The sequence below is a fragment of the Trichomonas vaginalis genome, chromosome V, assembly GCF_026262505.1.
Source record: "Trichomonas vaginalis G3 chromosome V, whole genome shotgun sequence".
NCBI lineage: Eukaryota > Parabasalia > Trichomonadida > Trichomonadidae > Trichomonas > Trichomonas vaginalis.
Genome location: NC_067207.1, coordinates 13029126 through 13052062, shown reverse-complemented (window position 1 = coordinate 13052062; position 22937 = coordinate 13029126). Strand labels below are relative to the sequence as shown.

The 22937-nt window shown below is 34.7% G+C and overlaps 7 protein-coding genes and 5 pseudogenes across 12 annotated transcripts, besides 6 other annotated features; 4 read left to right on the top strand and 8 right to left on the bottom strand.

Annotated features, from left to right (window-relative positions):
• Nucleotides 1-14358: part of a mobile genetic element that runs on past the window's edge.
• TVAGG3_0327340 lies at nucleotides 204-1111 on the top strand (annotated as a pseudogene). Its single transcript has one exon. A coding segment is annotated over exon 1 (908 nt).
• On the top strand, nucleotides 2012-2624 carry TVAGG3_0327330 (annotated as a pseudogene). Its single transcript has one exon. A coding segment is annotated over exon 1 (613 nt).
• Nucleotides 2715-3456, top strand: TVAGG3_0327320 (annotated as a pseudogene). The gene has a single exon. A coding segment is annotated over exon 1 (742 nt).
• Nucleotides 4006-4880, bottom strand: TVAGG3_0327310 (annotated as a pseudogene). Its single transcript has one exon. A coding segment is annotated over exon 1 (875 nt).
• On the top strand, nucleotides 4917-5378 carry TVAGG3_0327300 (uncharacterized protein; the record flags this gene model as incomplete). The annotated part of the gene is made up of 1 exon (XM_051230317.1): nucleotides 4917-5378. The coding sequence occupies one exon, from the start codon at nucleotides 4917-4919 to the stop codon at nucleotides 5376-5378; it is 462 nt and encodes a 153-aa protein (XP_051100047.1).
• On the bottom strand, nucleotides 5395-5814 carry TVAGG3_0327290 (protein of unknown function, DUF4108 family; the record flags this gene model as incomplete). Its single annotated transcript, XM_051230316.1, has 1 exon — nucleotides 5395-5814. One exon carries the CDS (start codon nucleotides 5812-5814, stop codon nucleotides 5395-5397), a length of 420 nt encoding a protein of 139 aa, XP_051100046.1.
• Nucleotides 5852-7087, bottom strand: TVAGG3_0327280 (uncharacterized protein; the record flags this gene model as incomplete). The annotated part of the gene is made up of 1 exon (XM_051230315.1): nucleotides 5852-7087. One exon carries the CDS (start codon nucleotides 7085-7087, stop codon nucleotides 5852-5854), a length of 1236 nt encoding a protein of 411 aa, XP_051100045.1.
• TVAGG3_0327270 lies at nucleotides 8159-8691 on the bottom strand (annotated as a pseudogene). The gene has a single exon. A coding segment is annotated over exon 1 (533 nt).
• On the bottom strand, nucleotides 13413-13924 carry TVAGG3_0327260 (protein of unknown function, DUF4106 family; the record flags this gene model as incomplete). Its single annotated transcript, XM_051230314.1, has 1 exon — nucleotides 13413-13924. A coding segment is annotated over one exon (512 nt), but the record flags the coding sequence as incomplete, so codon positions are not given.
• Nucleotides 14269-14358: a terminal%2Cinverted (terminal inverted repeat of Maverick-3 transposon ID:TVAGG3_0327250).
• A 1949-nt stretch (nucleotides 14359-16307) lies between these two features.
• Nucleotides 16308-16381: a mobile genetic element.
• Nucleotides 16382-16710: 329 nt separating this feature from the next.
• Nucleotides 16711-16970: a mobile genetic element.
• Nucleotides 16971-17243: 273 nt separating this feature from the next.
• Nucleotides 17244-22937: part of a mobile genetic element that runs on past the window's edge.
• TVAGG3_0327220 (uncharacterized protein) lies at nucleotides 17449-17775 on the bottom strand (the record flags this gene model as incomplete). Its single annotated transcript, XM_051230313.1, has 1 exon — nucleotides 17449-17775. The coding sequence occupies one exon, from the start codon at nucleotides 17773-17775 to the stop codon at nucleotides 17449-17451; it is 327 nt and encodes a 108-aa protein (XP_051100043.1).
• Nucleotides 17776-17953: a terminal%2Cinverted (terminal inverted repeat of Maverick-1A/2 transposon ID:TVAGG3_0327060).
• TVAGG3_0327210 (uncharacterized protein) lies at nucleotides 18220-18453 on the bottom strand (the record flags this gene model as incomplete). Its single annotated transcript, XM_001299486.2, has 1 exon — nucleotides 18220-18453. One exon carries the CDS (start codon nucleotides 18451-18453, stop codon nucleotides 18220-18222), a length of 234 nt encoding a protein of 77 aa, XP_001299487.2.
• Nucleotides 20308-20709, bottom strand: TVAGG3_0327200 (uncharacterized protein; the record flags this gene model as incomplete). Its single annotated transcript, XM_051230312.1, has 1 exon — nucleotides 20308-20709. The coding sequence occupies one exon, from the start codon at nucleotides 20707-20709 to the stop codon at nucleotides 20308-20310; it is 402 nt and encodes a 133-aa protein (XP_051100042.1).

Below are 22937 nucleotides of genomic sequence, written 5' to 3'. Positions count from 1 at the left end.
ACTTCTTCGTTCATGTTTTGTCAAGACTTCTTCGTAATGAGTGTAAAGGACCCAAAAATATAATTTAGGGTAGAAGGTTAGATCTAACCTCTTTTCTAACCTCTTTTCTACCCTCTTGAATTTTCATGAATTTTCCCGAAATAAAAAATAAAGTTAGTTTTATTTAAAAAATATTTTTTATTTTTATTGTAAGAACATGTTAGCAACAACAGCACCAAACTCGTTAGTTATGAACCCAACATCTATGTTAGTAGAGATGAAAAGCTTCATTCCTTCTTCATATACTTTTGAAACAGAAATCCAGAAGATAAAGCAAGAACTTTTAACATCTAATTTAGACTGTAGTGCGAAAGATGAAGAAAATGAACAGTATCTTTATGAAATGCAGGACATTATTGACCATTTGCCTAAATTGCCTGAAATTCAGCAGCAAAAGCTCACTATTCCTGAATTCGATGAAATAGAAGTCAAAGCAACTGACTCAGTAGAAATTAAGAAGTTCATACGAAAGGTAAACTATGAGTTTCTAGGATTTCATTGCAACCATAAGGTTATGGACAAAGATTGCGACATGGTATATAAGAACATCTCTGACCTTTACAAAACCCGGGAGTTTAAGACCTACGACAACTTTGTTTCGTTAGTTGCTGAATGTGTTTGGCAGATAAGAGATAAAGATAGAAGAGGTAAGGTATGGAATGAACAGATAAAACCAGCAGCTTTTGAGTTAAAGAAAACCATTGACGCCTTGGTTGTTTTAGCAGGTAAGGTTTCAGAATATAACGCAAAAATGAACCCGCAATGTTCTAAATGTAAAGCAGCAATGAGGAGATATAACTACTCCGTCAAAGAGATAGAACGTATGAGAAACGACTATGCAGATTTAAAGAAAGAAGTAGAAAAGCCAGCAGAAGATAAAATGGACATGTTAGAATTTTTGAACAAAAACTATCCAACTGCTGACGATTTCCTTTTATCTGACGTCAAGAAGAAATATAAAGAAACTTTCGGCATTGTTAAAACATTCGATGTACTAAAAGAAGAAATAGAAGCTACGAAATTGTTTAGAGTCTCACGAATTCATAACGTTTACCATGTAAAACGCTTATAAAATAACTGGGGTAGAAAAGAGGTTAGAAAAGAGGTTAGATCTAACCTTCTACCCTAAAATATATTTTTGCTGAATTCAGCAACAAAATTCTGAGTAAAATAATTTTTAGGGCTTGTGTCAAACCGTTGAGTTTTCACAAAATTTAAAAAATAACGTTTACCATGTAAAACGCTTATAAAATAACTGGGGTAGAAAAGAGGTTAGAAAAGAGGTTAGATCTAACCTTCTACCCTAAAATATATTTTTGTCTGATTTACACTCATTACGAAGAAGTCTTGACAAAACATATACGTTTAGTTTCGATGAAATCATATACGAAGAAGTCTTGACAAAACATGTATGTTCATGTTTGACAAAACATATACGTTTAGTTTCGATGAAATCATGACAAAGAATGTACGATGAAGAAGTCTTGACAAAACATTTACGTTTAGTTTCGATGAAATCATGAAAATTCATGAGGTGAGAAAAGAGGGTAGAAAGGAGGTTAGATCTAACCTTCTACCCTAAACATTATTTTTGCTGAAAAATGACCAAAAATCTGAGTAAAATGGCATATGCTTGCTTCCCTCGGAAAAACCGAGAGAAGAGATTCCGTACGAAAATCGTGAAATTTCTCTAGACCGGATTTTACCGGCCTTGCCTAAAACACATGAAAATCGTGAAGAACAGCGACCAGGGAAAAAAAACTTAGTCGCCTAAAACTCATGAAAATCGTGAAATTTCTCTAGACCGGATTTTACCGGCCTTGCCTAAAACACATGAAAATCGTGAAGAACAGCGACCAGGGAAAAAAACTTAGTCGCCTAAAACTCATGAAAATCATGAGTTTCCTTAAGATAGAAAAAATAAAGTTAGTTTTATTTTTTTATTTTTTTTATTTTGTATGTAAGAACAGAAATGACAAACACTGAGTTTGAAACAGTTAAAAAGATAGACAATAACACTAAATTGGTTAGAATTGGTGATTTAAACGTAAGATACTCAAAGAAATACAACAAATATTCTTTGTCAGACATTATATCTCCATCTGGAAAGAAAACATCCCATTGGGTTGGAATTGCTTCTACTCAGAAAATTTTGACAAGAAATCCTGAGCTTATGATATCGGTAAGATTCTGTGGAACTACAGCATATCTCATCGACAAAAGTCTATATACCAATAGTTTTGTTATGGATTGACCCAGTTGTTGGATATAACTTCATAACATATGGTTTATTCGACTCAGAACGTTGCAGTGAAGGCTTACTTTACATCGTTCAGAAACCGAAGGACTTCAATACAAAAAGATATAAGATAGGAAGAACATATAATATAACTCAAAGATATGACAGTACAGTCAATAGAGTTAAGGTTGTGTTTGTTAACGATATGAGAGCTGCTGAAACAGAACTACTTGAAAAGTTTGAGAAAATGTATGGTGCTCCCACGAAAGGTAAAGAAACGTTTGAAGTAGATGAGATAGATAAAGCTATAAAATTATTTGACGAAGTTGCTGAAAAATACATGTAAAGCGTTTATTTTTGGTCTTTTGTGAAAGACAGAAAAAATAAAGTTAGTTTTATTTTTATTTATTTTTTTATTTTGTATGTAAGGACAGATATGTCAACAACAGAGAACACAACAACAGTTATAGTCCATGAAGCTATAAATGAAGAATACGAGTACATACAGTATAACAAACAGTTACGTCTCATTCGTTCGGTCAAAGACGATATGTACCAAATGCAAAGTATTTTGAACGCTCTTCGTTCTACAAAGCAAGCATATCATTGGTTTGAAAACCAACAGACAAAAGAACTTTTAGAAGAATTTCCTCATATGTTTGCTTCCCTCGAAAAACCGAGGAATGAGATTCCGTATGAAAATCGTAAAAATTTGCCAATAAATTTAAGAGGATATTATGTACATAGACTTTTAGTAAATGCCGTAGCAATGTGGGCTTCACCTCGTTATGCTTGTTATATTTTCATGATGTTAGATGAAATTCATAGACAAGAACGTGAAGAGATGGAAAAGAAACTTCATGCAAAAGATGAAGTCATTGAAGCAAAAGACAAAAGCATTCAAAAAGAATACCACGTTCGGTACCAAAAGGAAAGGAAAAGAACTATAAGTATATGATTTATACTGAAGAGATGGAAAATGAAGAAGACAGAGATATGGTTATGTTGCATTTAGTCAGAAGAAACAACAAAAGCTTTTACGACCTTGCTAAGATTTACAAATCTGACAGAAATTGGTTCTATCGCGAAAACTTACCGATTTCAATGACACCGAATGAAGATGTGAAACAAATAGTTCAAGATACGTTACCTCAAACACACTATGATATTAAAGGTTGTACAATACTTACATTCAAAGAAGATTTGCCATTGTTAAAGGAAAAAATAACAGAGTATTTTGACAACTTCAAACAAGTAGGGTAGATGAACCATTTATTTTTACGCTTGACTTCAGATGGCTCAAGTAGCTCTATAAAGTAAATTGCCTTGTCAAATCCTTCTGGCATTCCGAGTCCTTCCTTCCGACAGAAAAAGTCCTTCCATCCGACATTCCGAGTCCTTCCTTCTGGCATTCCGAGTCCTTCCATCCGACTGGAAAAAAATTTCCCGACAACTGGAAAAAATTTTCCATCCGACAAGAAAAAATTTTCCAGTTGTTCGTCCGTAAACCATTCAAATTTTCGAAAATTGAGAACTTTTTGGTCGAACTTCAGGAAAAAATTTTCCATCCGACAGAAAAAGTTTTTCCATCCGACAGGAAAAGTTCTTCCTTCCGACAGGACACAAACGGATGACTGACGTTCCTCTTCCTGAATGCCTTCCAAAGCCAGAAGAACCGACAGCCCCAGCACCACAACAGACTTACTAAGACTAAACACTTACATTTTTTACGCTTGACTTTTTACAATTTGAACTTTGTTTGCGTAGATATGAATTCTGAAAGAAGTATGAGGGTCTTGTATGACTTTGTACTTCTCCCATAGTTCATGTCTGTCAAACTTACCTGCCATGGACTCTTTCATAAGTTCCATGAAATCGTCTTCGGACAATCCGGGGAAAAGTACAATGTCAGTAAGTATTCTCTTTACATCCTTACTTAAACTCTTTGCTGTCTGTACACATATTACGACTGAGATGTTAAAGTGTCTGAGCTTCTTAAGAATTCGACACATATCTTGTTCTCTGTTCTTTAACAAAGGATGAGAGGCGAAATCATCTAAGATAAGAAGACATCTATGAGGGTAAGTCTTCCAATCGTACGATTGCAATTTCTTCGAAATGTATTCTATCTCTTTCTGTTTGTTTCTGAAGTGTTTCTTCTCTAATATTCTCTGCATTTCCTCATTGGGTCTTTGAACTTAGAATTTATATACTCATTTATAGCATTATACTTCAAAACTCTTCTTTGGTACTTCTTTATCCAATCTAACAACTCAGTATCCTTTATACATACTAACTTAGACTTCTTTATAATATCTTTGAACGAATTGACGGTTTGGTCAAATTGACCAGAAGTACTACAAATAACAACTAACTCATAGAATGGGTTCTTCTCATCTAGTTCTTGTTGTTGTGCAGCCATTTTAAGATAAGTGAAAGTCTTACCCGACCCAGGTGGTGCAATTAGACCTGTTATACCATTCTGAGCAAATAAGAACTTGTCATGTATAGGCTTTATCTGAGCATTTTCTAACTTTCTCTTGTTCTTCTTCAAAACATTCTCAAATTTCTTGTCAATGTCAGCAAACTTTTTTTCTAACATATTTTTAGAAAAATTAAAATTTTTATCTTTTAGAAAATGTCTAGCGATTTCGCTATCTATATTCGAGACAAACTTTTCGACAGCAAAACATCTGTCGACCATAAAATCTTACATAGTGTAAACAAGAAAGGGGAATTTGTTCTAAAGTTCTGTTTCTGGGAATATGACAAGAACCATAAAACATTAAGCAGAGAAGTCTTAAAATTTGTCAATGACAGACTTGTTGACAGAGATGACGCCTCTTGGAGAGATGAAGTCCAACAAAACTTCTTAGAATGCAAAGAAGACACATGCGCTGTTCTTGAAGATGAAATAAAAAACAGAATAGATGAGCTATTAAAGGACAAAGAACTTTTACATAGATATGGTTCGGAGAAATTTGACATAACTCCACCAGAAAAGAAGAAGAGAGAAAAGAGAGAAAAGAAAGAAAAGAAAGTAGAAGAAGAGAAGAAAGAACCTGAACCAGTTCCAGAGAAAAAGAAATTTGACATGTAAAAATAAAATTTTATTTTTAGAACATTTCTGGGTCAATGTCAATGTTCTCTTCCTCTTTAGGAGTAAACACTGGCTTAGACTCTAAAATCTTTTTACCCAATTTACCTTGAACTTCAACTATCTTAGACTCATAATATTCATAGTCGTCTGCTTTCTTTGGTTCATAAGGTATAACAAGTTTGTATGCTTTGCCTTCTTTAAGGTTTGAGAACCTTCTGTCAAAATTTTCTTTGACTGCTAACAAACCTTCTATGTCTAAGTCTTCAAATTTCGCACCATTTTTAGTCACAATAGCAAACTTAACTGGTTCGATGTTCCAAACTTTGCTGAATGAAGACTTTTCAAAATGGTAGAAGTAAACATTCAAATATGTGAATGGGTCTAGTTCTTCTTTAAGTCCTGACATGTACTTGTTTACTGAGATGAATTTTGCCATCTTTTCTATCGGATAAAAAAATATTTTTTTTTAAAATTTACTCATAAAAATTTTTTTTTGTATATACACCATTCTGTACGTCTAAAAGACTTTTGACATTTGCCAAGAATGTTCGTTTAGACGCTGTCATATAACCATATTCTTGACAATATTGTTTATACGAATCGTACAATGACCTTTCATCTAAACACTCAAAGTCAGTTTCATCTATGAACAGTTCATATACACTCTTGTTTGCTTCTAACAATGTTTGTCTCTCTTCGGTATGTGGAATTTGTCTTGGATTGAACTTAGAAATATCTAATGTCATAAAATATGAGAACAAGTGGTTGTAAAAGTCAGATGTCAAACATTCTGACAAAGCGTCAAAATATTCAGTATCTTGCATATGAGAATCTGACGTTCTGACAACTACATATCTTCTGTCGGAACTTTCTAACTTCATCGGAACAGCATTGTTTGAAACCATAATGAAGTTTGCAACATTTTCACAAACTCTTTGGTCTTTATACTTTCTTTCAACAACTCCAACTTTATCTGTTATAAGACTCTTCAAAGCATCTGAGTTCAAAACTTTTGTTGTATCTATACTTTGAAGTTCATTGCAAACTATAAGTTTCATATTCTCAATTGAAGAGTTAAACTTGCCACAGATGTTTTCTAAGTTTGTCATATTCGGATTCGAATAACCTTCTAACAGTTTGCACAAAATATCTGTAAAGAATGTGTTCTTACCAGTTCCTTGTTTTCCAATTATAATGAGAGCAGTTTCATTTTTAGCACTTGGATGTTGTAAGATGTTTGCAAACCAACATAAGATATACTCATAAACCTTTTCGTTTCCATTGCATATAATTTCTTTGACATGGTCTAACCAAGCTTCTATAATATTTTCTTTCCATTCTACTTGTTCATATTTATATCCAGTGAAGATAGAATAGAAGTTTGGAGAAGGTGTATAAAACTTTATACCACGAACTGAAAAATCTTCTAACTTTGACAATAAGATATCCCAAGCATCTAACATCTTCATGCCAACTTGTACGACTTTTATTTTCTTAAGTTTCTGTCTACATTCTTGTTCAGACACTATTGTTGCTCTTGGTTTGTTAAAGACAACATCCCATTCTTTCATAACATAACATTCTGGGGCAGAGTCGACATAAATGACTAAACGTTTCAAATTCTCGACTGCTTTGTTATAGTCTCGAAATGGACACATATTTCTGAATGCTTGGAAGTCATAAAAATCTGAAACATCTATTCTGTACATTTTTATAAAAATAAAAAAAATATATTTTTTTATTCTTGACTTTGTTGTTGCATTTGTTGCATTTGTTGTTCTTGAGCTATTTGTTGTTGAAGTTGTTCTTGTAATACAATACTTTCACCAGTTGCATCTTCCAATTCGAAACTTTCTGCCGTCATTGACAAATACATAGGACATAAAAGTTTTACAGGAACAAAGTTTGCGTCAACTAATGTCAACGTTATACTTGCCAAAGTGTTTGAGTTCACTAAGGTTGAAAATTCTGCATTCGAATGAACAATAGGCAAACCAGCAGAGAAAGTATTTTTATACGCATAAGTATCTTTTGGTCATAATAGTTTCTGTCAACATTCGAATAACACTTTGAACCTAAGTTTGAAACAATATATAAGATTGGTGTGCTTAATGTCAATGGAATAGACATTCCTTGTATGACACCTTTTCCTGTTATAGGAAACTGTTGGTAGTAAAAACCAGAATAAGTTTTGTATTATAGCTCATATTGTTTATAGTAAACTCAGTCGGACATCCAAACATAATGAAACCTGCTCTAGTTGCAGCACATGTTACACTCGTCCTTAAAGTATTAAATAAGTCAACAAAACCTGTTGGTGGTATATCTGAGTAAGTATCTTCAAAGGAGTATTTTTTACCATTCACAACAATAAAGTCTTCTGGTGTCAAAAGAGCAAAACAGGCTTTAGTCGTCATTGTGTTTAAGGTTAGTTTACAATACCGTCCTTGAGGACTTTGTAAGTTTGTTGTTATAGAATTATATGACTCAGGGTTTTTAGTCGTAATAGTATAAACCATTATATCTTCTGCCATTTATATATATTTAAAAGTTTTTCTGAAAGTGGAGAAGAACTTCATCTAAACTTTCACATGGCGTTTCTTGAAGTTCTCTGTCTAAGAAGTTCAAATATTTTGTAAAGACATAGAACTTTCCTTTGTCTACACGAACAAACAAAACAGGGTCTTTCATATCGTTCAAAAGTGTGTAAAGTCCTTTACATGAAATAAAGTCTATATTATTTTTCTTCAAACATCTTTCAAGAAGTTTTACATTTTTACTTAGCAAATAAATTTTAATGAAATGTTGTGGTCGTCAAATATTTTTATGACGTCTGGGAAACTATACTTTAAGTTCAACGTTTCACCTCCTTTCATAACGTATATCTTGTCAATGACATTATATGAAACACCACAGCAACTAATGTCGGGTTCTATTTCTTTGATGTTTATATCGTCTGCCTCTGTCAAAAGTTTCAATAGTTCTTTCAAACTTCATGAGGTGCAATGACATATGAGTTCACTTTTACAGGGTTGTGTTCGACCAAGTTTAACATTATACTTAAAGCTTGACAAATCTTCTCCTGAGTTTGAAGTTTGTCTTTAAGTTGTTGGTAGTCGTTTCGAATATCTGCAACAGAACTTAAGTCTCTGCTAACTTCAGGATATGTTGGTTCTTTTACAGGAACAATTGTTATACCATCTTCGTCTTCGTATGGTTTCCCCACTTCAACATCTCTGTCTTTGACATTGACAACAACACTTTGACTGTTTGTTTGAGTTGGTGAATTTAACTTCACATCTGCCACCGCCATTAAACCTTTTGAAACACTTACGCTTCTATTTTTCGGAAATGACATTTTACTTAGAATAAAAAGATGGACGTATTGAGTATCTCTTCGAATTGAAGCAGAACAAAGTTTACACACACAAACAATACAAATACATTGACAGAATAGTTCTTTATACAAATAATGGTAAATATAGAATAGCAGTCTTTGCTGAACCAAAATATTTTCATAAAGCAAAGAAAGTTGGTATAACTGAAATGGTGAAAGTTCTTGAAGCAGACAAAAATATAACTTCAAAACTTACAGATATTTCTAAAGGAAAGTTTATCTTACAATATTATGTCAAAACTGGCGTACTGTCAATATTTGACGGAGAGAAGTCAGTTCAAGAACAACTTACTGACCTGCTGCCAAAATCTGCTCGATGGAAGCTGTCGTTTATGCCAATCTGAGGAGCCCCAGCAGGTCATCGAACGAATCTTCAAAAGAGCATCTTCCGTGAAAGTGCTATTGGTTTTGTAAACTTCTTTGCTCTCAGTTCATCTGGACCGTCTCTGTCACCAGTATATTGTATTTGTACAGTACCAACAGTTGAAATACCACCCATAAAGTCTTCTGAGTCAGCAAATGGAATGCCAAGCCAAAAGTTTGAACGGTCTCCATTTGTATATTGAGTTTTTTGACCTCCTGTATGAGTCCATACTTTCACATATGGCATAATAGAACTTTGCATTTCAGGGTTTATGGTTGTTGTGAAATTGTTGTTAAAGTTCATAGCATCTAAGGTCAAGTTGTATGACCTCATATCCTCAACTGTAGAATATTCTTCTCTTGGATAATATTTGCCATCTATGTTTATATGATATTTAATACCGGGGTTGTAGAACAAGAATAGTCATTTATAGTTCGTCTGAACAGTACAAACATAGTATCTGCATGTTTCATTGCAGTTGTTAAAGCAATATCTGTTCTTGCACCTGGGTCAGCACTTTGGTTTCCAACTTCACCTGCAAAGTCTTTGACAGATATTTGGTGTATAGGGAACATAAGTGGAACTGCAATATATATTGGCAGCTAAAGCATTTGAAATATCTGGGTCCAACATATAGACTGCAAGTCTGCTTTCTATTCTCTTGCATTCAAACTTTTCGCATGTAAAACTTAACTGGGTCCAAGCAGTTCCAGCAGCATTGAAATAATAGTTTCTTCATTGTTGAAGTTTGAGAAACCAAAGTCTAAGTCAACTTTGTCTTTGCAAAAGTCACAGAACTTGGCTCCACCAGTTCCAGCTACAGTAATGCTGAATGGGTCTTGTGTTGGTGCAATGACTAAGTTATTTTTGCTTGGAGTAAGTTCGATAGAAATTTTTCCTGCCCAGTTTTGGCAAGTATCTTAAAAACCTGAAGATGAGGAAAGATGACAAAGGAAACTCTAAGTTTCAGTTTTACTTTAGTGGCGCATTTCCATCTGAACCAGAAAGGTTAACATAAACTCCTGGAACGTTAGGGTCAAGTCTTCTTATTTTCTCAATATTTGCATACTGGTCTGTTTGTTCTCTAGCTGTGGTTGTACTGAGTTTCTCAAAGCGAACCATTCATAGTTTGCCCATGTTACTGTTTGAACTAAGTCAGAGTTAGAATATATCTTATATCCATGAAAACTTCTGGAGCATATTGGTATCCGACATAGAAAATTCCATTGCAACCTTTCTTGTCAGACAACTTGGCAGAAGGTTTTATTTCAATGTCTTGTTCCACGTATAAGAATGAGTTGTCAATAGAAATAATATGAAACCTGTCGCAAGCAATATCTACTGTTGTTGAAGAACCTTTTCCAAACTCACCTACGTTTCCATAAGAAACAGCAGTTGTATATTCGTAAGTTCCAGGAACTATTTCTGACCTTCTAATGGCATTGTCGCATTCGTTATACCATTCGGAAACATTTCCGTTCATAGCATCCAAAACTGTTGGCGTTATATTCTGAGCGGCGTACATTTCATATGGTAAAAATAGAATAGTTGGATTTATATATCATAAAAGAACCCACTCGGACCAAGCTTTACTTTGTTCTACTCTTCTTCTTTGTGTCGCTTTTGGTAACTTGCCCTCTGCTTTAAGTTGTTGCATCTTTGCCTCATGTTCACCTAGTATGTTGTAAATTTCCCATGTCCTTTTTTGCCTTTGGGCTCTGGTCGCCCATCTCAGGTAACCTATATCCTAGAAAGATTTTGTCATAGTTTGTATTTTGAGTCTTCGCGTATTGTTTGCATGACTCTTTCCTGAGTTTCCGGTTCAAGCTCTTCAAACAGAGCTTGTCCATATGGAATAAGCTCGTTTCCAAATATATGTTTTTGTAGCCATTCTGGTTTCTTTCCATGTTACCAATAATATCTTTTGTGAATGGGAAAGCTTTTACCAATGTTTCAGTCTTGCGTCATTTATTTCTGTAGTTGTTTTATTTTGTCAAGGAACATGTTTTTCAATACTAACATTTCATTTGTACTGTCCATTTGAGTTTTCTTAAATATTCATCCCTTCTCGGTTCATTGTCTGCAAAGTAAGTTTTTATGACATTTTGTAAACTTTCGTTTGCAAGGTCATGTACAATAGGTTCTCTTCCTTCTATCTCCCTAACTTTCTTTCTAAACTCTTCACCAAATATACCATTCTATGGTTCTGTGTAGTTCTTTGAGATAAATGTTCTAGAACGTCAGGTGTTATATTTCCATCAGCCATGTTTCATTTCATACTGGTCAAATATCTGCATCTTTCATATCTTTCAATGGCATTAAAGCCGCGCTGAAAATACCAGCTACATCTGGTTCACCATTCACTTCCATTGCGTCTACAACTTCTTGGAATTGTGGTTGTAAGTTTATGAACCACCTATCCGGATTAGCTTTATGACCCCATCTCATTGTAGTTCCATCGTCTGCAGAAACAAAAGTAGGTTTGTTTCCATATTGGCTAGGTTTCTGAATGAACTTTAAACAATGTTTCATTTCTATATGTTTTGTTGAAATTTAACCTTTTATTTTCACCGAGTTCATCCAAAGATTGAACGTTATATGCTCGTAAGTAAAAAGGATTGTTGTATTTGTGTACATTATCTTTCAGTACTTCCATTCTATGCTGGATATTTTCATCTGATGTTGGAGTCTTTTGTATGTCGGCGAACATTTTTCGATATTCTTCTACTATGTCAGCCGAATTTTTCTTAGACTCTTGGAAAGATTCCATATTCTCCGCATACACTTGTTGAGGGTCAAGATTTTTCGGCTGTTCCAAATCTTCATCTAGTTCTGTGAAGTTAGTTTCCAAAGGAGGGACTTGTTTGTTTCCTTCAGGCTCTTCTAGCTGTTGTTGCTGAACTATTTTTCCATGTCTGGTTGTATCTGAACTTCTTCCTGTGGAGTTTCTTGTACCTCATCTGCTGGCATTTCATATATTCCGAGACCGTTTTTAAAAAGTTCCCTATCTAAGTCATCCGGACTCATAAACCTTTCTTCTTTCGTTCCGTCTCTATTTTTTACGCGTTTCATGAAGAGAGTTGAATTATCGTTTAGCTCTGACACAAATATCTTGGAGTAAATTCAGTCATGTCATTTGGATGATATGCTATTAAATCATATCCCTTAGCGAGCTCTGTATTTTCCAGGTTGAAAATTATATCCCATTTGGTGCTGAACCATAAAGCTAAATAGGTTCGGGTCAGTATTTCCTTCCTTGAACTTTCTAATAGCTTCTTTATATCTGTCACTAAAGTCAAGAGTATCTGGGTAACCATAATTTTCCTTAAGCATTTTAAGAATTCTTGGTTTCCTTGTTCTCTACTTCTTTTATGTCCTTGCTCTGTTTTGTGGTTGTTGCTGTGCAGTGTTTTGAACTGTTGGTTGTGGTGCAGTGTTTTGAACTGTTGGTTGTTGTGTTGGTTGTTGTGTTGGTTGTTGTGTTGGTTGTTGTGTTGGTTGTTGTGTTGGTTGTTGTGTTGGTTTTGGTGCATGCCTGTGTCTGTGTCCATGTGACGATGTAAATGTTTTAGGTAGTCCTGGTGCAGGTGCTTCTCTTGGAGGGTTTGGTGGTATATAAGTTCCACCAGCTGGCACATATGTTCCATCTGCAGCATAATGTCCTACCTGACTTTTCGTTCTTAAGAAAGCATTTACTAGGTCTGTTTTGGTCTGTTGTAACTCTTTTTCTTGACTTTCCACAACAGTTGCTCTAACGGCGTCATAGGCACTTTGAACTGCCTGTCTCGTTGCTGCATCTGTTATTTTCGTCATATTTTGTGTATTCTTTTTAACTCTTGTCGAAACCTTCAGACTTCAGTTTCTTTCCAGATGAGAAGTCGTTCACTAGTTTCACCTTACTATGAAGAGCTTCGAAGGCATTCTTAAAGTCAGCATTCATTAAAGCTTCATTTGAACTGTCTTCATCCGCTTGTATTTTTGTCCTTATTGACCCTATAAGTTGGGCTGCTTTAGCGTTGGCTTGGGCATCTAACCAGTCATTATTAGCTTTTATATATTCTGCGCTTTTCATTGCCTTTTGCATGGCTGCGTCGTTATTTTACTTTCTTGTGCTAAGTTTTCATACTGTACGGTTTGGTTTTGCAACTGTAAAAGTTTTTCTGCCTTTACATTTGCTTCAACTTCTTTTTTATACTCATCGCTATCCATATATGTCTTCAGGGCTTTTTGTTTTATCTCTTCATCTTTCAGTACTTTATATTGAGTAGTATGGTTTTTCAAATTTATAACATCTTGTTCCATTTTTGCTACTTCTGCTGCTTTTTCTGACACTTTTTTCGCATATTCCTCTGTACTTAGTTCTTTCAGTTGTTCTTCTTTCTTCTTTTTCTCTACGTTTAACTCATTGAGTTTCTTTGTGTGTCTGTCATATTCTAGTTTCTTTTCGTTTTCACTTATTTGTTTCTGTATGTCTATGTTTGACTTTTTGACATCTGTTATTTGATTTTTGAGTGAACTCAAATTCATTTGACTTTGAGGGTTATAAGCTGTTCCGTCTGCAGCTCCACCATAGCCTGCCATTTTCGCTAAAAGTGCCGCTCTTAAACCTCCACTCTGTGCACCAAGAACTCGGTTTAAAAGCATAGGGTTGCTTGACATTTGTTGCAACATAGTGGGGTCATTCATAATTTGTTGTTGCAACTGTTGTTGTGGTGTTAGTTTTACTATTGGATGTTTCAATGCTCTCTTCCTCTTACGTATATTCTTACGTAGCTTACGTGGCATTTTAAGTGAAGTTAAAAAGCGGTTTTTGACAGATGTTTATATGACACTATTTGTTCAGCACAAAAAACTACTCGGTCAACGTGTTGTTAGTTTTGTAAAATAACCGTCCTATCTCATTCTATAAGGGAGAAAAGGCTCTCAAAGTATACTTCCGTGGAACGCCTGTAACTTTTCCTGTAGCGACGATAGACCCTTACTTGTCCGGACAAAGTTATACTATTTTGAGTGCTCTACAAAAAAGTCACCGGCTGGTCGGCTGGGGTTCGGTCCTCCTCTTGGGTCTTGGGAAAAATTTCTTATGGGCTAGAGGGCGCAACGCGCCTGGAAGCCCATCCCAAGAAAAAAAAAAACTTCATTTATACTAAACATCTTCAGGGCTAGAGGGCACGAAGTGCCTGGAGGCCCCACTACCTTTTTTTTTTTTTTTTTTTTTTATATCTTAATAAATTTAATTCCTTAAGGTAGAGCGTGTTCAAATTTAAAATCTCATACAATATTTTCTTAATGGCGTATTTTTCTGAGGTCGCCCAAATAAAGGCGAATTCAAAATTGAGAACTCCAAGGCGTATGGCGAGTATTCAAAAAGTACGCCACTTACAAAATATTGAATGTGGATTATCAATTTTTTGGCGTGTTCAATTTCAAATTTTGATATTTATGTTTATTTTATTCAGTATAATGCTAAGAATTAAAATATAAAATTCATAGAATTTTTCTTTGAAAATATTTTACATTTTTATTAGACCACTCCTAGACTAGTCATCAGGTTATCCTCAGATCATCCTCAGACTACTCCTTATCAGATTACTCATCATCCTCAGACTACTCCTTAGACCCTCCTCATCAGACTACTCCTCAGATCTTCCTCATAAGACTCCTCCTCAGATCTTCCTCCTGAGACTACTCTTCAGACTACTCCTTAGAGTTCTCCTCATCAGACTAGTCCTGAGACTAGTCCTCAGACTACTCCTGAAACTACTCCTCAGATTATCCGCAGACTCCTCCTCAGATTATCCTCAAACTACTCCTCAGTCTAATCCTCAGACTCCTCCTCAGATTATCCTCAAACTCCTCAGACTACTCCTCAAACTACTCCTCGGTCTAATCCTCAGACTCCTCCGCAGATTATCCTCAGACTCCTCCTCAGATTATCCTCAGATTATCCTCAGACTCCTCCTCAGATTATCCTCAGACTCCCCCTCAGATTATCCTCAGACTCCTCCTCAGATTATCCTCAAACTCCTCAGACTACTCCTCGGTCTAATCCTCAGACTCCTCCTCAGATTATCCTCAAACTCCTCAGATTATCCTCAAACTCCTCAGACTTCTCCTCAAACTCCTCAGATTATCCTCAGACAACTCCTGAAACTACTCCTCAGACAACTCCTCAGATTATCCTCAAACTCCTCAGATTATCCTCAAACTCCTCAGACTACTCCTCAAACTACTCCTCGGTCTAATCCTCAGACTCCTCCTCAGATTATCCTCAGATTATCACTTTACATATATATATCGATAACTAAATAATTACTTATTATACTTTCTTTATTTTTTTAATTTTAAAATAATATTAATATATCTTTCTACGTTTAATGCTGAAAAGAGAAAGAGGAGTAAAAAGAGGAAAGAGAAAAGAAAGAGAGAGAGAGAAAAAAAAGGACGGCTATAATTTTGTATTGTTTTGTTATTCGGCCGAATGGCGGCTACTTCGTACCCGCCATTCGGCCCCAAAAATGGCGTATTATTCTATTTTTAAACGGTCATGGCGTAAAACCGTCGCATCCCTATTTGGAAATATTCTGACGATAATAAATCTGGGAATAGTATTTTAAATACGAGAACAACCTATTTAAAAGTGTTTCGCTCGATTTTGTATAATTTCAAATTTTCGCATATAGCTTTCCGTGAATTACCGTGATTTTACCGCCACATCAATAGTTTACGACAATTTTTCCGTAAATTGAGTAGTTTACTGCACTTTTTCCGTAAAATTGAGTTACGGGAATCCGTAAGATTACCGTACCTCACTTCTAGTTGAAAATAGCATTAGTATATAATAAATAGATATATTATTCATATTTTTGATTTTGAATTACGGAAAAAGTGAGTTCAGAACTTCCAATTATTATTTGATTAATTATGTTAAAAATACTATAAGGAATTAAAATACATAATGTTGAAATTTGAATTACGGAAAAAGTGAGGGTGAAAGTGAAGTGAAAAAGTAAGATATTTTTTGTTGAAATAATCATAGTTGTACAATTTTGAAACTATATGTAAAGCTATAAATTGAATAAATTCAAAAAAAAATTGTTTATTCTTATTAATAAATTTATATTAATCAATATTTGAACAACCCGTAATTAAAATTGAATTCCTCTTAAAATTTAATCCATACGTTAATTTTTAATTTGCTCGGCGAATGCCGAGCTTCCCTACTTCTCTTGTCATTCCTTCAAAAACTCTAATCTCATCGCACTTACAAACATCATGATTTGATGTATTGTCGAGAAATCTTAGACTTGTTTGTCATTTGATTATAGCATTTGAAAGTCATCTCGAAAATCGATTAACAAGACAATTTCCCAAACATCTACATACAAGTAGATGATGGTAAACCCATTAGAGTTGTTTTGCTATGATTCCTCCAATCTTATGATGAGAAAATCATATCAAAACAGCTCTAATCGAACATTCTACACAGCTTAGCATCCAGCTAGTTCCAAGTAATGCGATTACAACATCAACGGCCAAAGCCTTTCAGAGTCCTTTAATCATTTCTTCTCATCTCAATGTGAAGTGGCCCCAAACGAACTACAAGCTGACGTTACAACGCATTACAACCCGGTTAATACGAGCATATACATTAGAGCTGCTTTGTTATGATCTCCCTCATCAATTGATGAGAGATCTCATTATGAAGCAGCTCCAATCGAACTAAAAACCTACATACAAATGAGTGAAAACAAATTCATTAGAGTTGTTTTGCTTTGATTTCTCTCATCAGAAGATGAGAGATACCAGAACAAAACAACTCTAATCAAACCTTCTACACAACTCAGCACAGTATCAATGCAAAGTAATGCGTCTGTATCGTTAACAAGCAAAGTTGTTTCGGGTCCTTCCATTTTGGAAGAATTCGGAACAACTTTGCGAATTGATAGTGTAAACCCATATACATGAAAGCGTGCATGCATAAAGACAGGTATTGTCAGCAATGACTACCTGCCCAGCTATGAGTGATCAGAGAATTACCATCTCAGGCTTTTTGAGAACGTTTCAGCCAGGACCCTCGTATGTTGACTGTGAGAAAGGAGTTAGTTAGTACACCAGTCTTGGGTATGGTGGCACTGCGCGCCTCCTTACCCATTATATGTGAATTTGATACTTTACAAAACCGCTAACGTATATTTTACAACACAAACGCAATATTAATTTAACCTTAAATATTTACAAAGCCGCCAACCACTTCACCTCACCAACGTTTTCACTAACGACTTTACTACTGTAAAAAATAAATGTTCTCATTTACAAAAGTATTGCAACTCTTCCCATTGCTTTGCTTCACACAACAGTTCATATTCTTCACTATCGCTGCTGTCACTCCAATCGTCAGAGTCAAAGTCACTGTCAAAATAAATGTTAGTAAGTTTTGACAAAGCTAATGAAACACGCTTACCGTTTGTATCTATTGCTTTTATATATCTCCCATTATGTTTGTTGTCGTAAACGCTCAAACTAACTTTACCCTTTCTCCCTCGTATCTGATAGAATGTATTTTCACGAGGAACGAAGAACAAATTCTTGAACTCATGACCGTTGTAGTTTGTTATCTCAATAGTTTTCGTCATTTATATAAAATAAAATAAAAATAAAATAAAAAATAAACTTAAAAATTAATGATATCACCACCCTCACACGTATGAAAACATAGCACAAAAATAAATTTAGGGTAGATGGGTATATCTAACCAGATTTCTAACCTCATTTCTACCCTGTTGAATTCATTACTTTATAACTCTCTTCCTTTCTCCAACTCTTCTAACTTCTTCTAAGTTCAGCAATGTTGTCTTCATGAAGTTTAATCTTTCTCAAAATTCCTTCTTTATCTAATGGTTGCTTTATCTTTCTAAACTGAACTCTACCATCCTTCATAGTATGAATGTAAAAACCTTCTGGAATAGTTCCTGATTTAATGTATTCTACCAAAACTTTTGTTTCATTGCTTCAGTGACTTTAGTCGTCATTTCAATCAAATAAAAATTTTAATATTAAATAAAAATAACGTTATTTTTTCAGTAAGGAAACGCAGGAGTTTTACGATTTATTTGAGGAGTAGGTTCTGGTTTAAATGTTGGAGTCGGTTTAGGAGTTGACTTTTGAACAGGAGTTTGTACTTCCATAGGTTCAGGAGTCATTGAAGGTTTTGCTTGTGAAGGCGTTGGTTTTGGCGAAGGTGTTGGAGTTTGTTTAACTTCAGCTACTTCAGTATTATTTACAACATTTGCTTTATTTCTTTTCAACATCATAATGCTCCTGCTGTAGCTAGCAAACCTAGTGGGAGACCATATCTTATATAAGGACTTGACCAAATGCTATTTTTGACAGGAGCTGGTGGAACACCTAACCTTGGTGAGACTGCTCTTTGCCATTGTGCAGCTCGTAAGAAATATTCAATAGGTGCTCCATAATCGTTTGGTAAAGTTTGTTTCATAGATGGTGAAGGTTCACGAGAGCTTGATGAAGAACTCATTTATAAGCTTTAAAAATAAACGTTCATCCTTTATTCCTCACTGTCGTCCGCAGCTAAGTTATAGTCATCTAATCTTATTATTGGGATTCCATTAGCACGCACCTGAATGGCAAAGCAACAATCCCTCATAAATCCAATAAGTGGCTTTGGTACATTTTCAGTTGCTAGTTCAATAGGTCCTTTAACAGACAATTTGTATGTTATTGGAGCAGTAGATGTTTGACCTGCATGAAGCAAAAGTCCACTTCTGTTGGAAAACCACATAAGAAATGTGTGTTGTCATAGCTATCCCATTTATGTTCCACACTACCATCATCCACCAATGACCTCATAACATCTTCATTAAATCCTATCATATCATTGTTTGTATTGCAAGCGTTCGCAACCATTTCATAAAATACAGGTCCATATGATTTTTCAGGTTCTGCAGGCATATTTCCATAAGCTCCCATGGAAAGCTGAAGATATTTAAACTTAGGGTTCTCAAAATTAACATAATAGTTGTCTTTCTTTCTAAATAGTGCCCAAATACTTTTAACATTAATAGGCGTATAAGCTGCTGTAAATGTTGCACTTGAACTATCTGTATTCTTTGAGAATGAACCGTCCATAGGAATCCAATCCATAACTTTAACAGGAAAACATAAAGCCTCGTTTGTATAATGTTCTACAAGTTCTGTATAAATGTTAGGGTCTAAAGAGAATGACTTTGGATGAATGAAACATTCATTAAAATCCATCTTTGTTCGAAATAGTTGCTGGTTACAGTTGTAATAGTAACTGTTCCACTAGCTTCTACTGCCTTCGTTATCATAGTGAATGGTTCATTCCATGGAACAAATTTATTTGTCGGTGGATTTGAATCTGAAGCAAATGCAACTTTAAGAGTTGGATTGAAAGCAATGATATCATTTACAGATATAGATGTGCATTGTAAGGCGTCGCTACTGAACTTTACTTTAAGCTGAATGTTTCCTGCAAAAGCTGGAATAAATCGAATAGCTTCTAATGGAAGGAATCTTCTAACAGGAATTCTTAAACGAAGCTTAAAATCAAATGATTTTCCTGCTGTAATTGGACCACTAACAATTTGTCCTGTTCTGCATGTTCCCGAATGACTCCATACATCTTCATGTCGAGTCTTTGAGAAAACATCTACTTTCTTTATTTGTTCGGTAGTTTGTGAGTTTGAAGTTATATATGCTTCTTCTCTTGCGTTGTCTTGAGAATATACGATACGACCATTTGCAAGGATTTGATATCCAGCAACTGCATAGAAAGCGTCATCGAAACCAATCCAAAATCCTGGTGGGTTTGTTTTATTGGAACCTGAACCAATTTCTTTATCTACAATAAATTGACCTTCCATTTTATACGTAATGAATGTATTGTAAAGGTCCAACATATTTTCACCAGGAGGTGAGAGATTGAATGTTACCCATGTGTTATCTTTAGCAGTTCCAGGTTGTGATGGAATCTTTGCGTCAGAATATTTTCTATTAGTGTCACCAATTTGAACTGCATTGTCTATGATATCGAAATATGAGCGAATCTGATGAATATGCTCTGCTGGAGTAAATTCGTTTAACTGTTCGTTCTGCATGTCTTTGATTCGGATAAAAATATCTCTTTACTTCATTATTCTCACTCTTCTTCTTGGCATTCGTGGTGGAAGTTGTTTCTTGACATTTTCAATGAACTGTACATTCTCTTTTGTCTCAACTTCTTTCACTGGTGGGTCAGGGTTCTTTGACTCGGTTTGTTTTTCAATGAAATTCACGAACTTTGCAATAAGCTCTTGGTTCGTTATTGAAAGTACATCTGGCTTCTTTTCTTCTTGTTCTTTTGGTGGCTCAGTTCGAACAGAAGGTTTTATATTAATACTGTCGCTCTCTGTATTCGCTAATGGAACCTTTCTTTTCCTAACATATATTTTACCATCTTTACTCTGACTTACGTAATAGAAAGGATGTTGTATTCCTCTGGCGTCATTTAATATAATAGACTCTCGCTCTGACTTTGACAAGCTCATTTTACATCGGTTAAAGTTTTAAGTTAGTTTTTTATCCGCAGTCAAATGACTCAGACAATAGATGTTGAAGCATTGAAGAAAGAAATTCGCGAGCAAATTTTATCCGAACTGAAGGAACAAAAACAAGAACAAAAGCCAGAGAGACCAAAGAGAAAACTTAGTGAAAAACAACTTGCTGCATTAGCTGCTGGAAGACAGAAGAACCCACTGCTGCGCGAAAAAGCTAGAGAAGAAGCTGAAGCAAAAGCTAAAGAAGCTGAAGCAAAGAAAGAGTAAATGGTTTATTTTTATCCGAATTAAATGTATAGACAAATACCTTTATCTGTTGCGTTCAATAGTGAAAACCCTGACGTCAAAATAAAGGGGAACAGAGTAACGTTTAAGTTTCCAACAGACTGGATTGTGAACATAAATGAAGAGAAGTACATTGGCATAACAAATATGTATATAACACGTGCTTTCAGAAAGGTTGACTTTATACTTCAAGTCGAGATAGAAAATGACGAACAGTCTTTAAGCGCCAAAACATTCACATATACAAATACTTTAAAGACGATACAACATTGCAACAATGTATGATTCATTTAATGAAATGTTCGAGAAAAAGTTTAACATTGAAGTACAAACTTTACAGCCTTTACGTGAGTTTCTTGCACAACTGAAAGAAGAAGGTAGTCAGCCACAACTTATAGACTTTCATTATGAATTTAATGAAAATGAAGATGGAACTCATGACTGTCAGTTTGTTATATATTCACCATTCAATGAAGTAGCTAAAAAGAAAGAAAATCCATTACGTATAAGATTTCAAATCTCTGAACCAAGTGATGATTTCAAAAATGTTTTCAATTATGATGCAATGCTTCCGAGGAAAAATGATTTTTCCGAAATTAGATTTCCAGGTATTTGGGATAGAAAACAAGCAATATTATATTCAAACCTAAGTAAAGGAGTTGAAAATGAGTTCATTGGTCATACAAGAAATTCACCATTACCAAATCCTAAATATTACAAACTAACTGGTTTCAATCGTGAGTTTTGGATAGACATGTACTCAACTCATGACCATAAAGCACCAGTGTTCTTGCCTCCAGATAGAAAAGATTGTTTATACATTGAAGCTCAACTCTTAAATTCGACAATAGCTGTATTGTAAAATCTACGCTAGTTTTATTTTTTCTGAAAATTTTTATTTGAGTGAAAGGCATGGAAGGTGAAGACGTTTGGGAAACACTTGTTGCTGACAACGACTATGAAATTAACACAGAATATCCACACAATATTAGGAAAAAATCTACAGGAAAAATTGTGAGTGAATGGATGAGCGATGGATATTATAGGTTATGTTTAAACGGTCAAAAATACTTCAAGCACAAACTTATAGCAGAACAATTCATACTTAACCCAGACAACTTACCTCAAGTAGACCATATAAATCATATACGAACAGACAATAGAATAGAAAATTTAAGATATGTAACATCACAACAAAACAATAAAAACAGATGTAAAGCAAATGGTATAAATTATAACTATGTAGATGAAATTGGTGAAAACTCCATTGAAGTTAAAACATATGGAAAACATGAGTTCGATGATTTATACTATGACCCAGAACAAGACCTCTTCTATTTCTTTAATGGAATTCGCTATAGAGAGCTTCATGTAATGGAAAACAATAAATGTGGAACTCTGTATGTAAATGCATGGACTGTAAAAGGAAAACTTACAAAAATTTCATACAGTGCATTCAAACGTCAATATAATCTTATATGACCTCACTGCTGACAAAAATAAATGACCTCATTATTTTTCTCATTCATGTTCTCAGAACTTAAGCTTTCTTATGAATGAAGTCTTAGTCTGAATAGAAAAGTTAAACTTTTCCTCAAATGCAAGTGTAGCAGACTTACATAAGTCAAATCCAATCTCTTGACCATCATAAAGTGCTTTGTAAAGTTTCATTAAACTGAACTCAGAGTCTTTGTCATATGTTCCAACAGGTATGTGAATGTTCTTATCTTCATTGTAATAGCATTGTATAGCTTCAGGAAACATTTCATTAGCTGTTAAAGCAAGAACGTCTTGTTTACACCTTTACAACGTGCATGAAATGCAACTTCATTTAAATCATTAGTGAGTAAGTCTATGTAAGTCTTCTTTCCACAAAATATTGACTTGTATGCTAAACTTTGTTTTCCAGGTGTTATTTCTGCGAAGTCAGAATG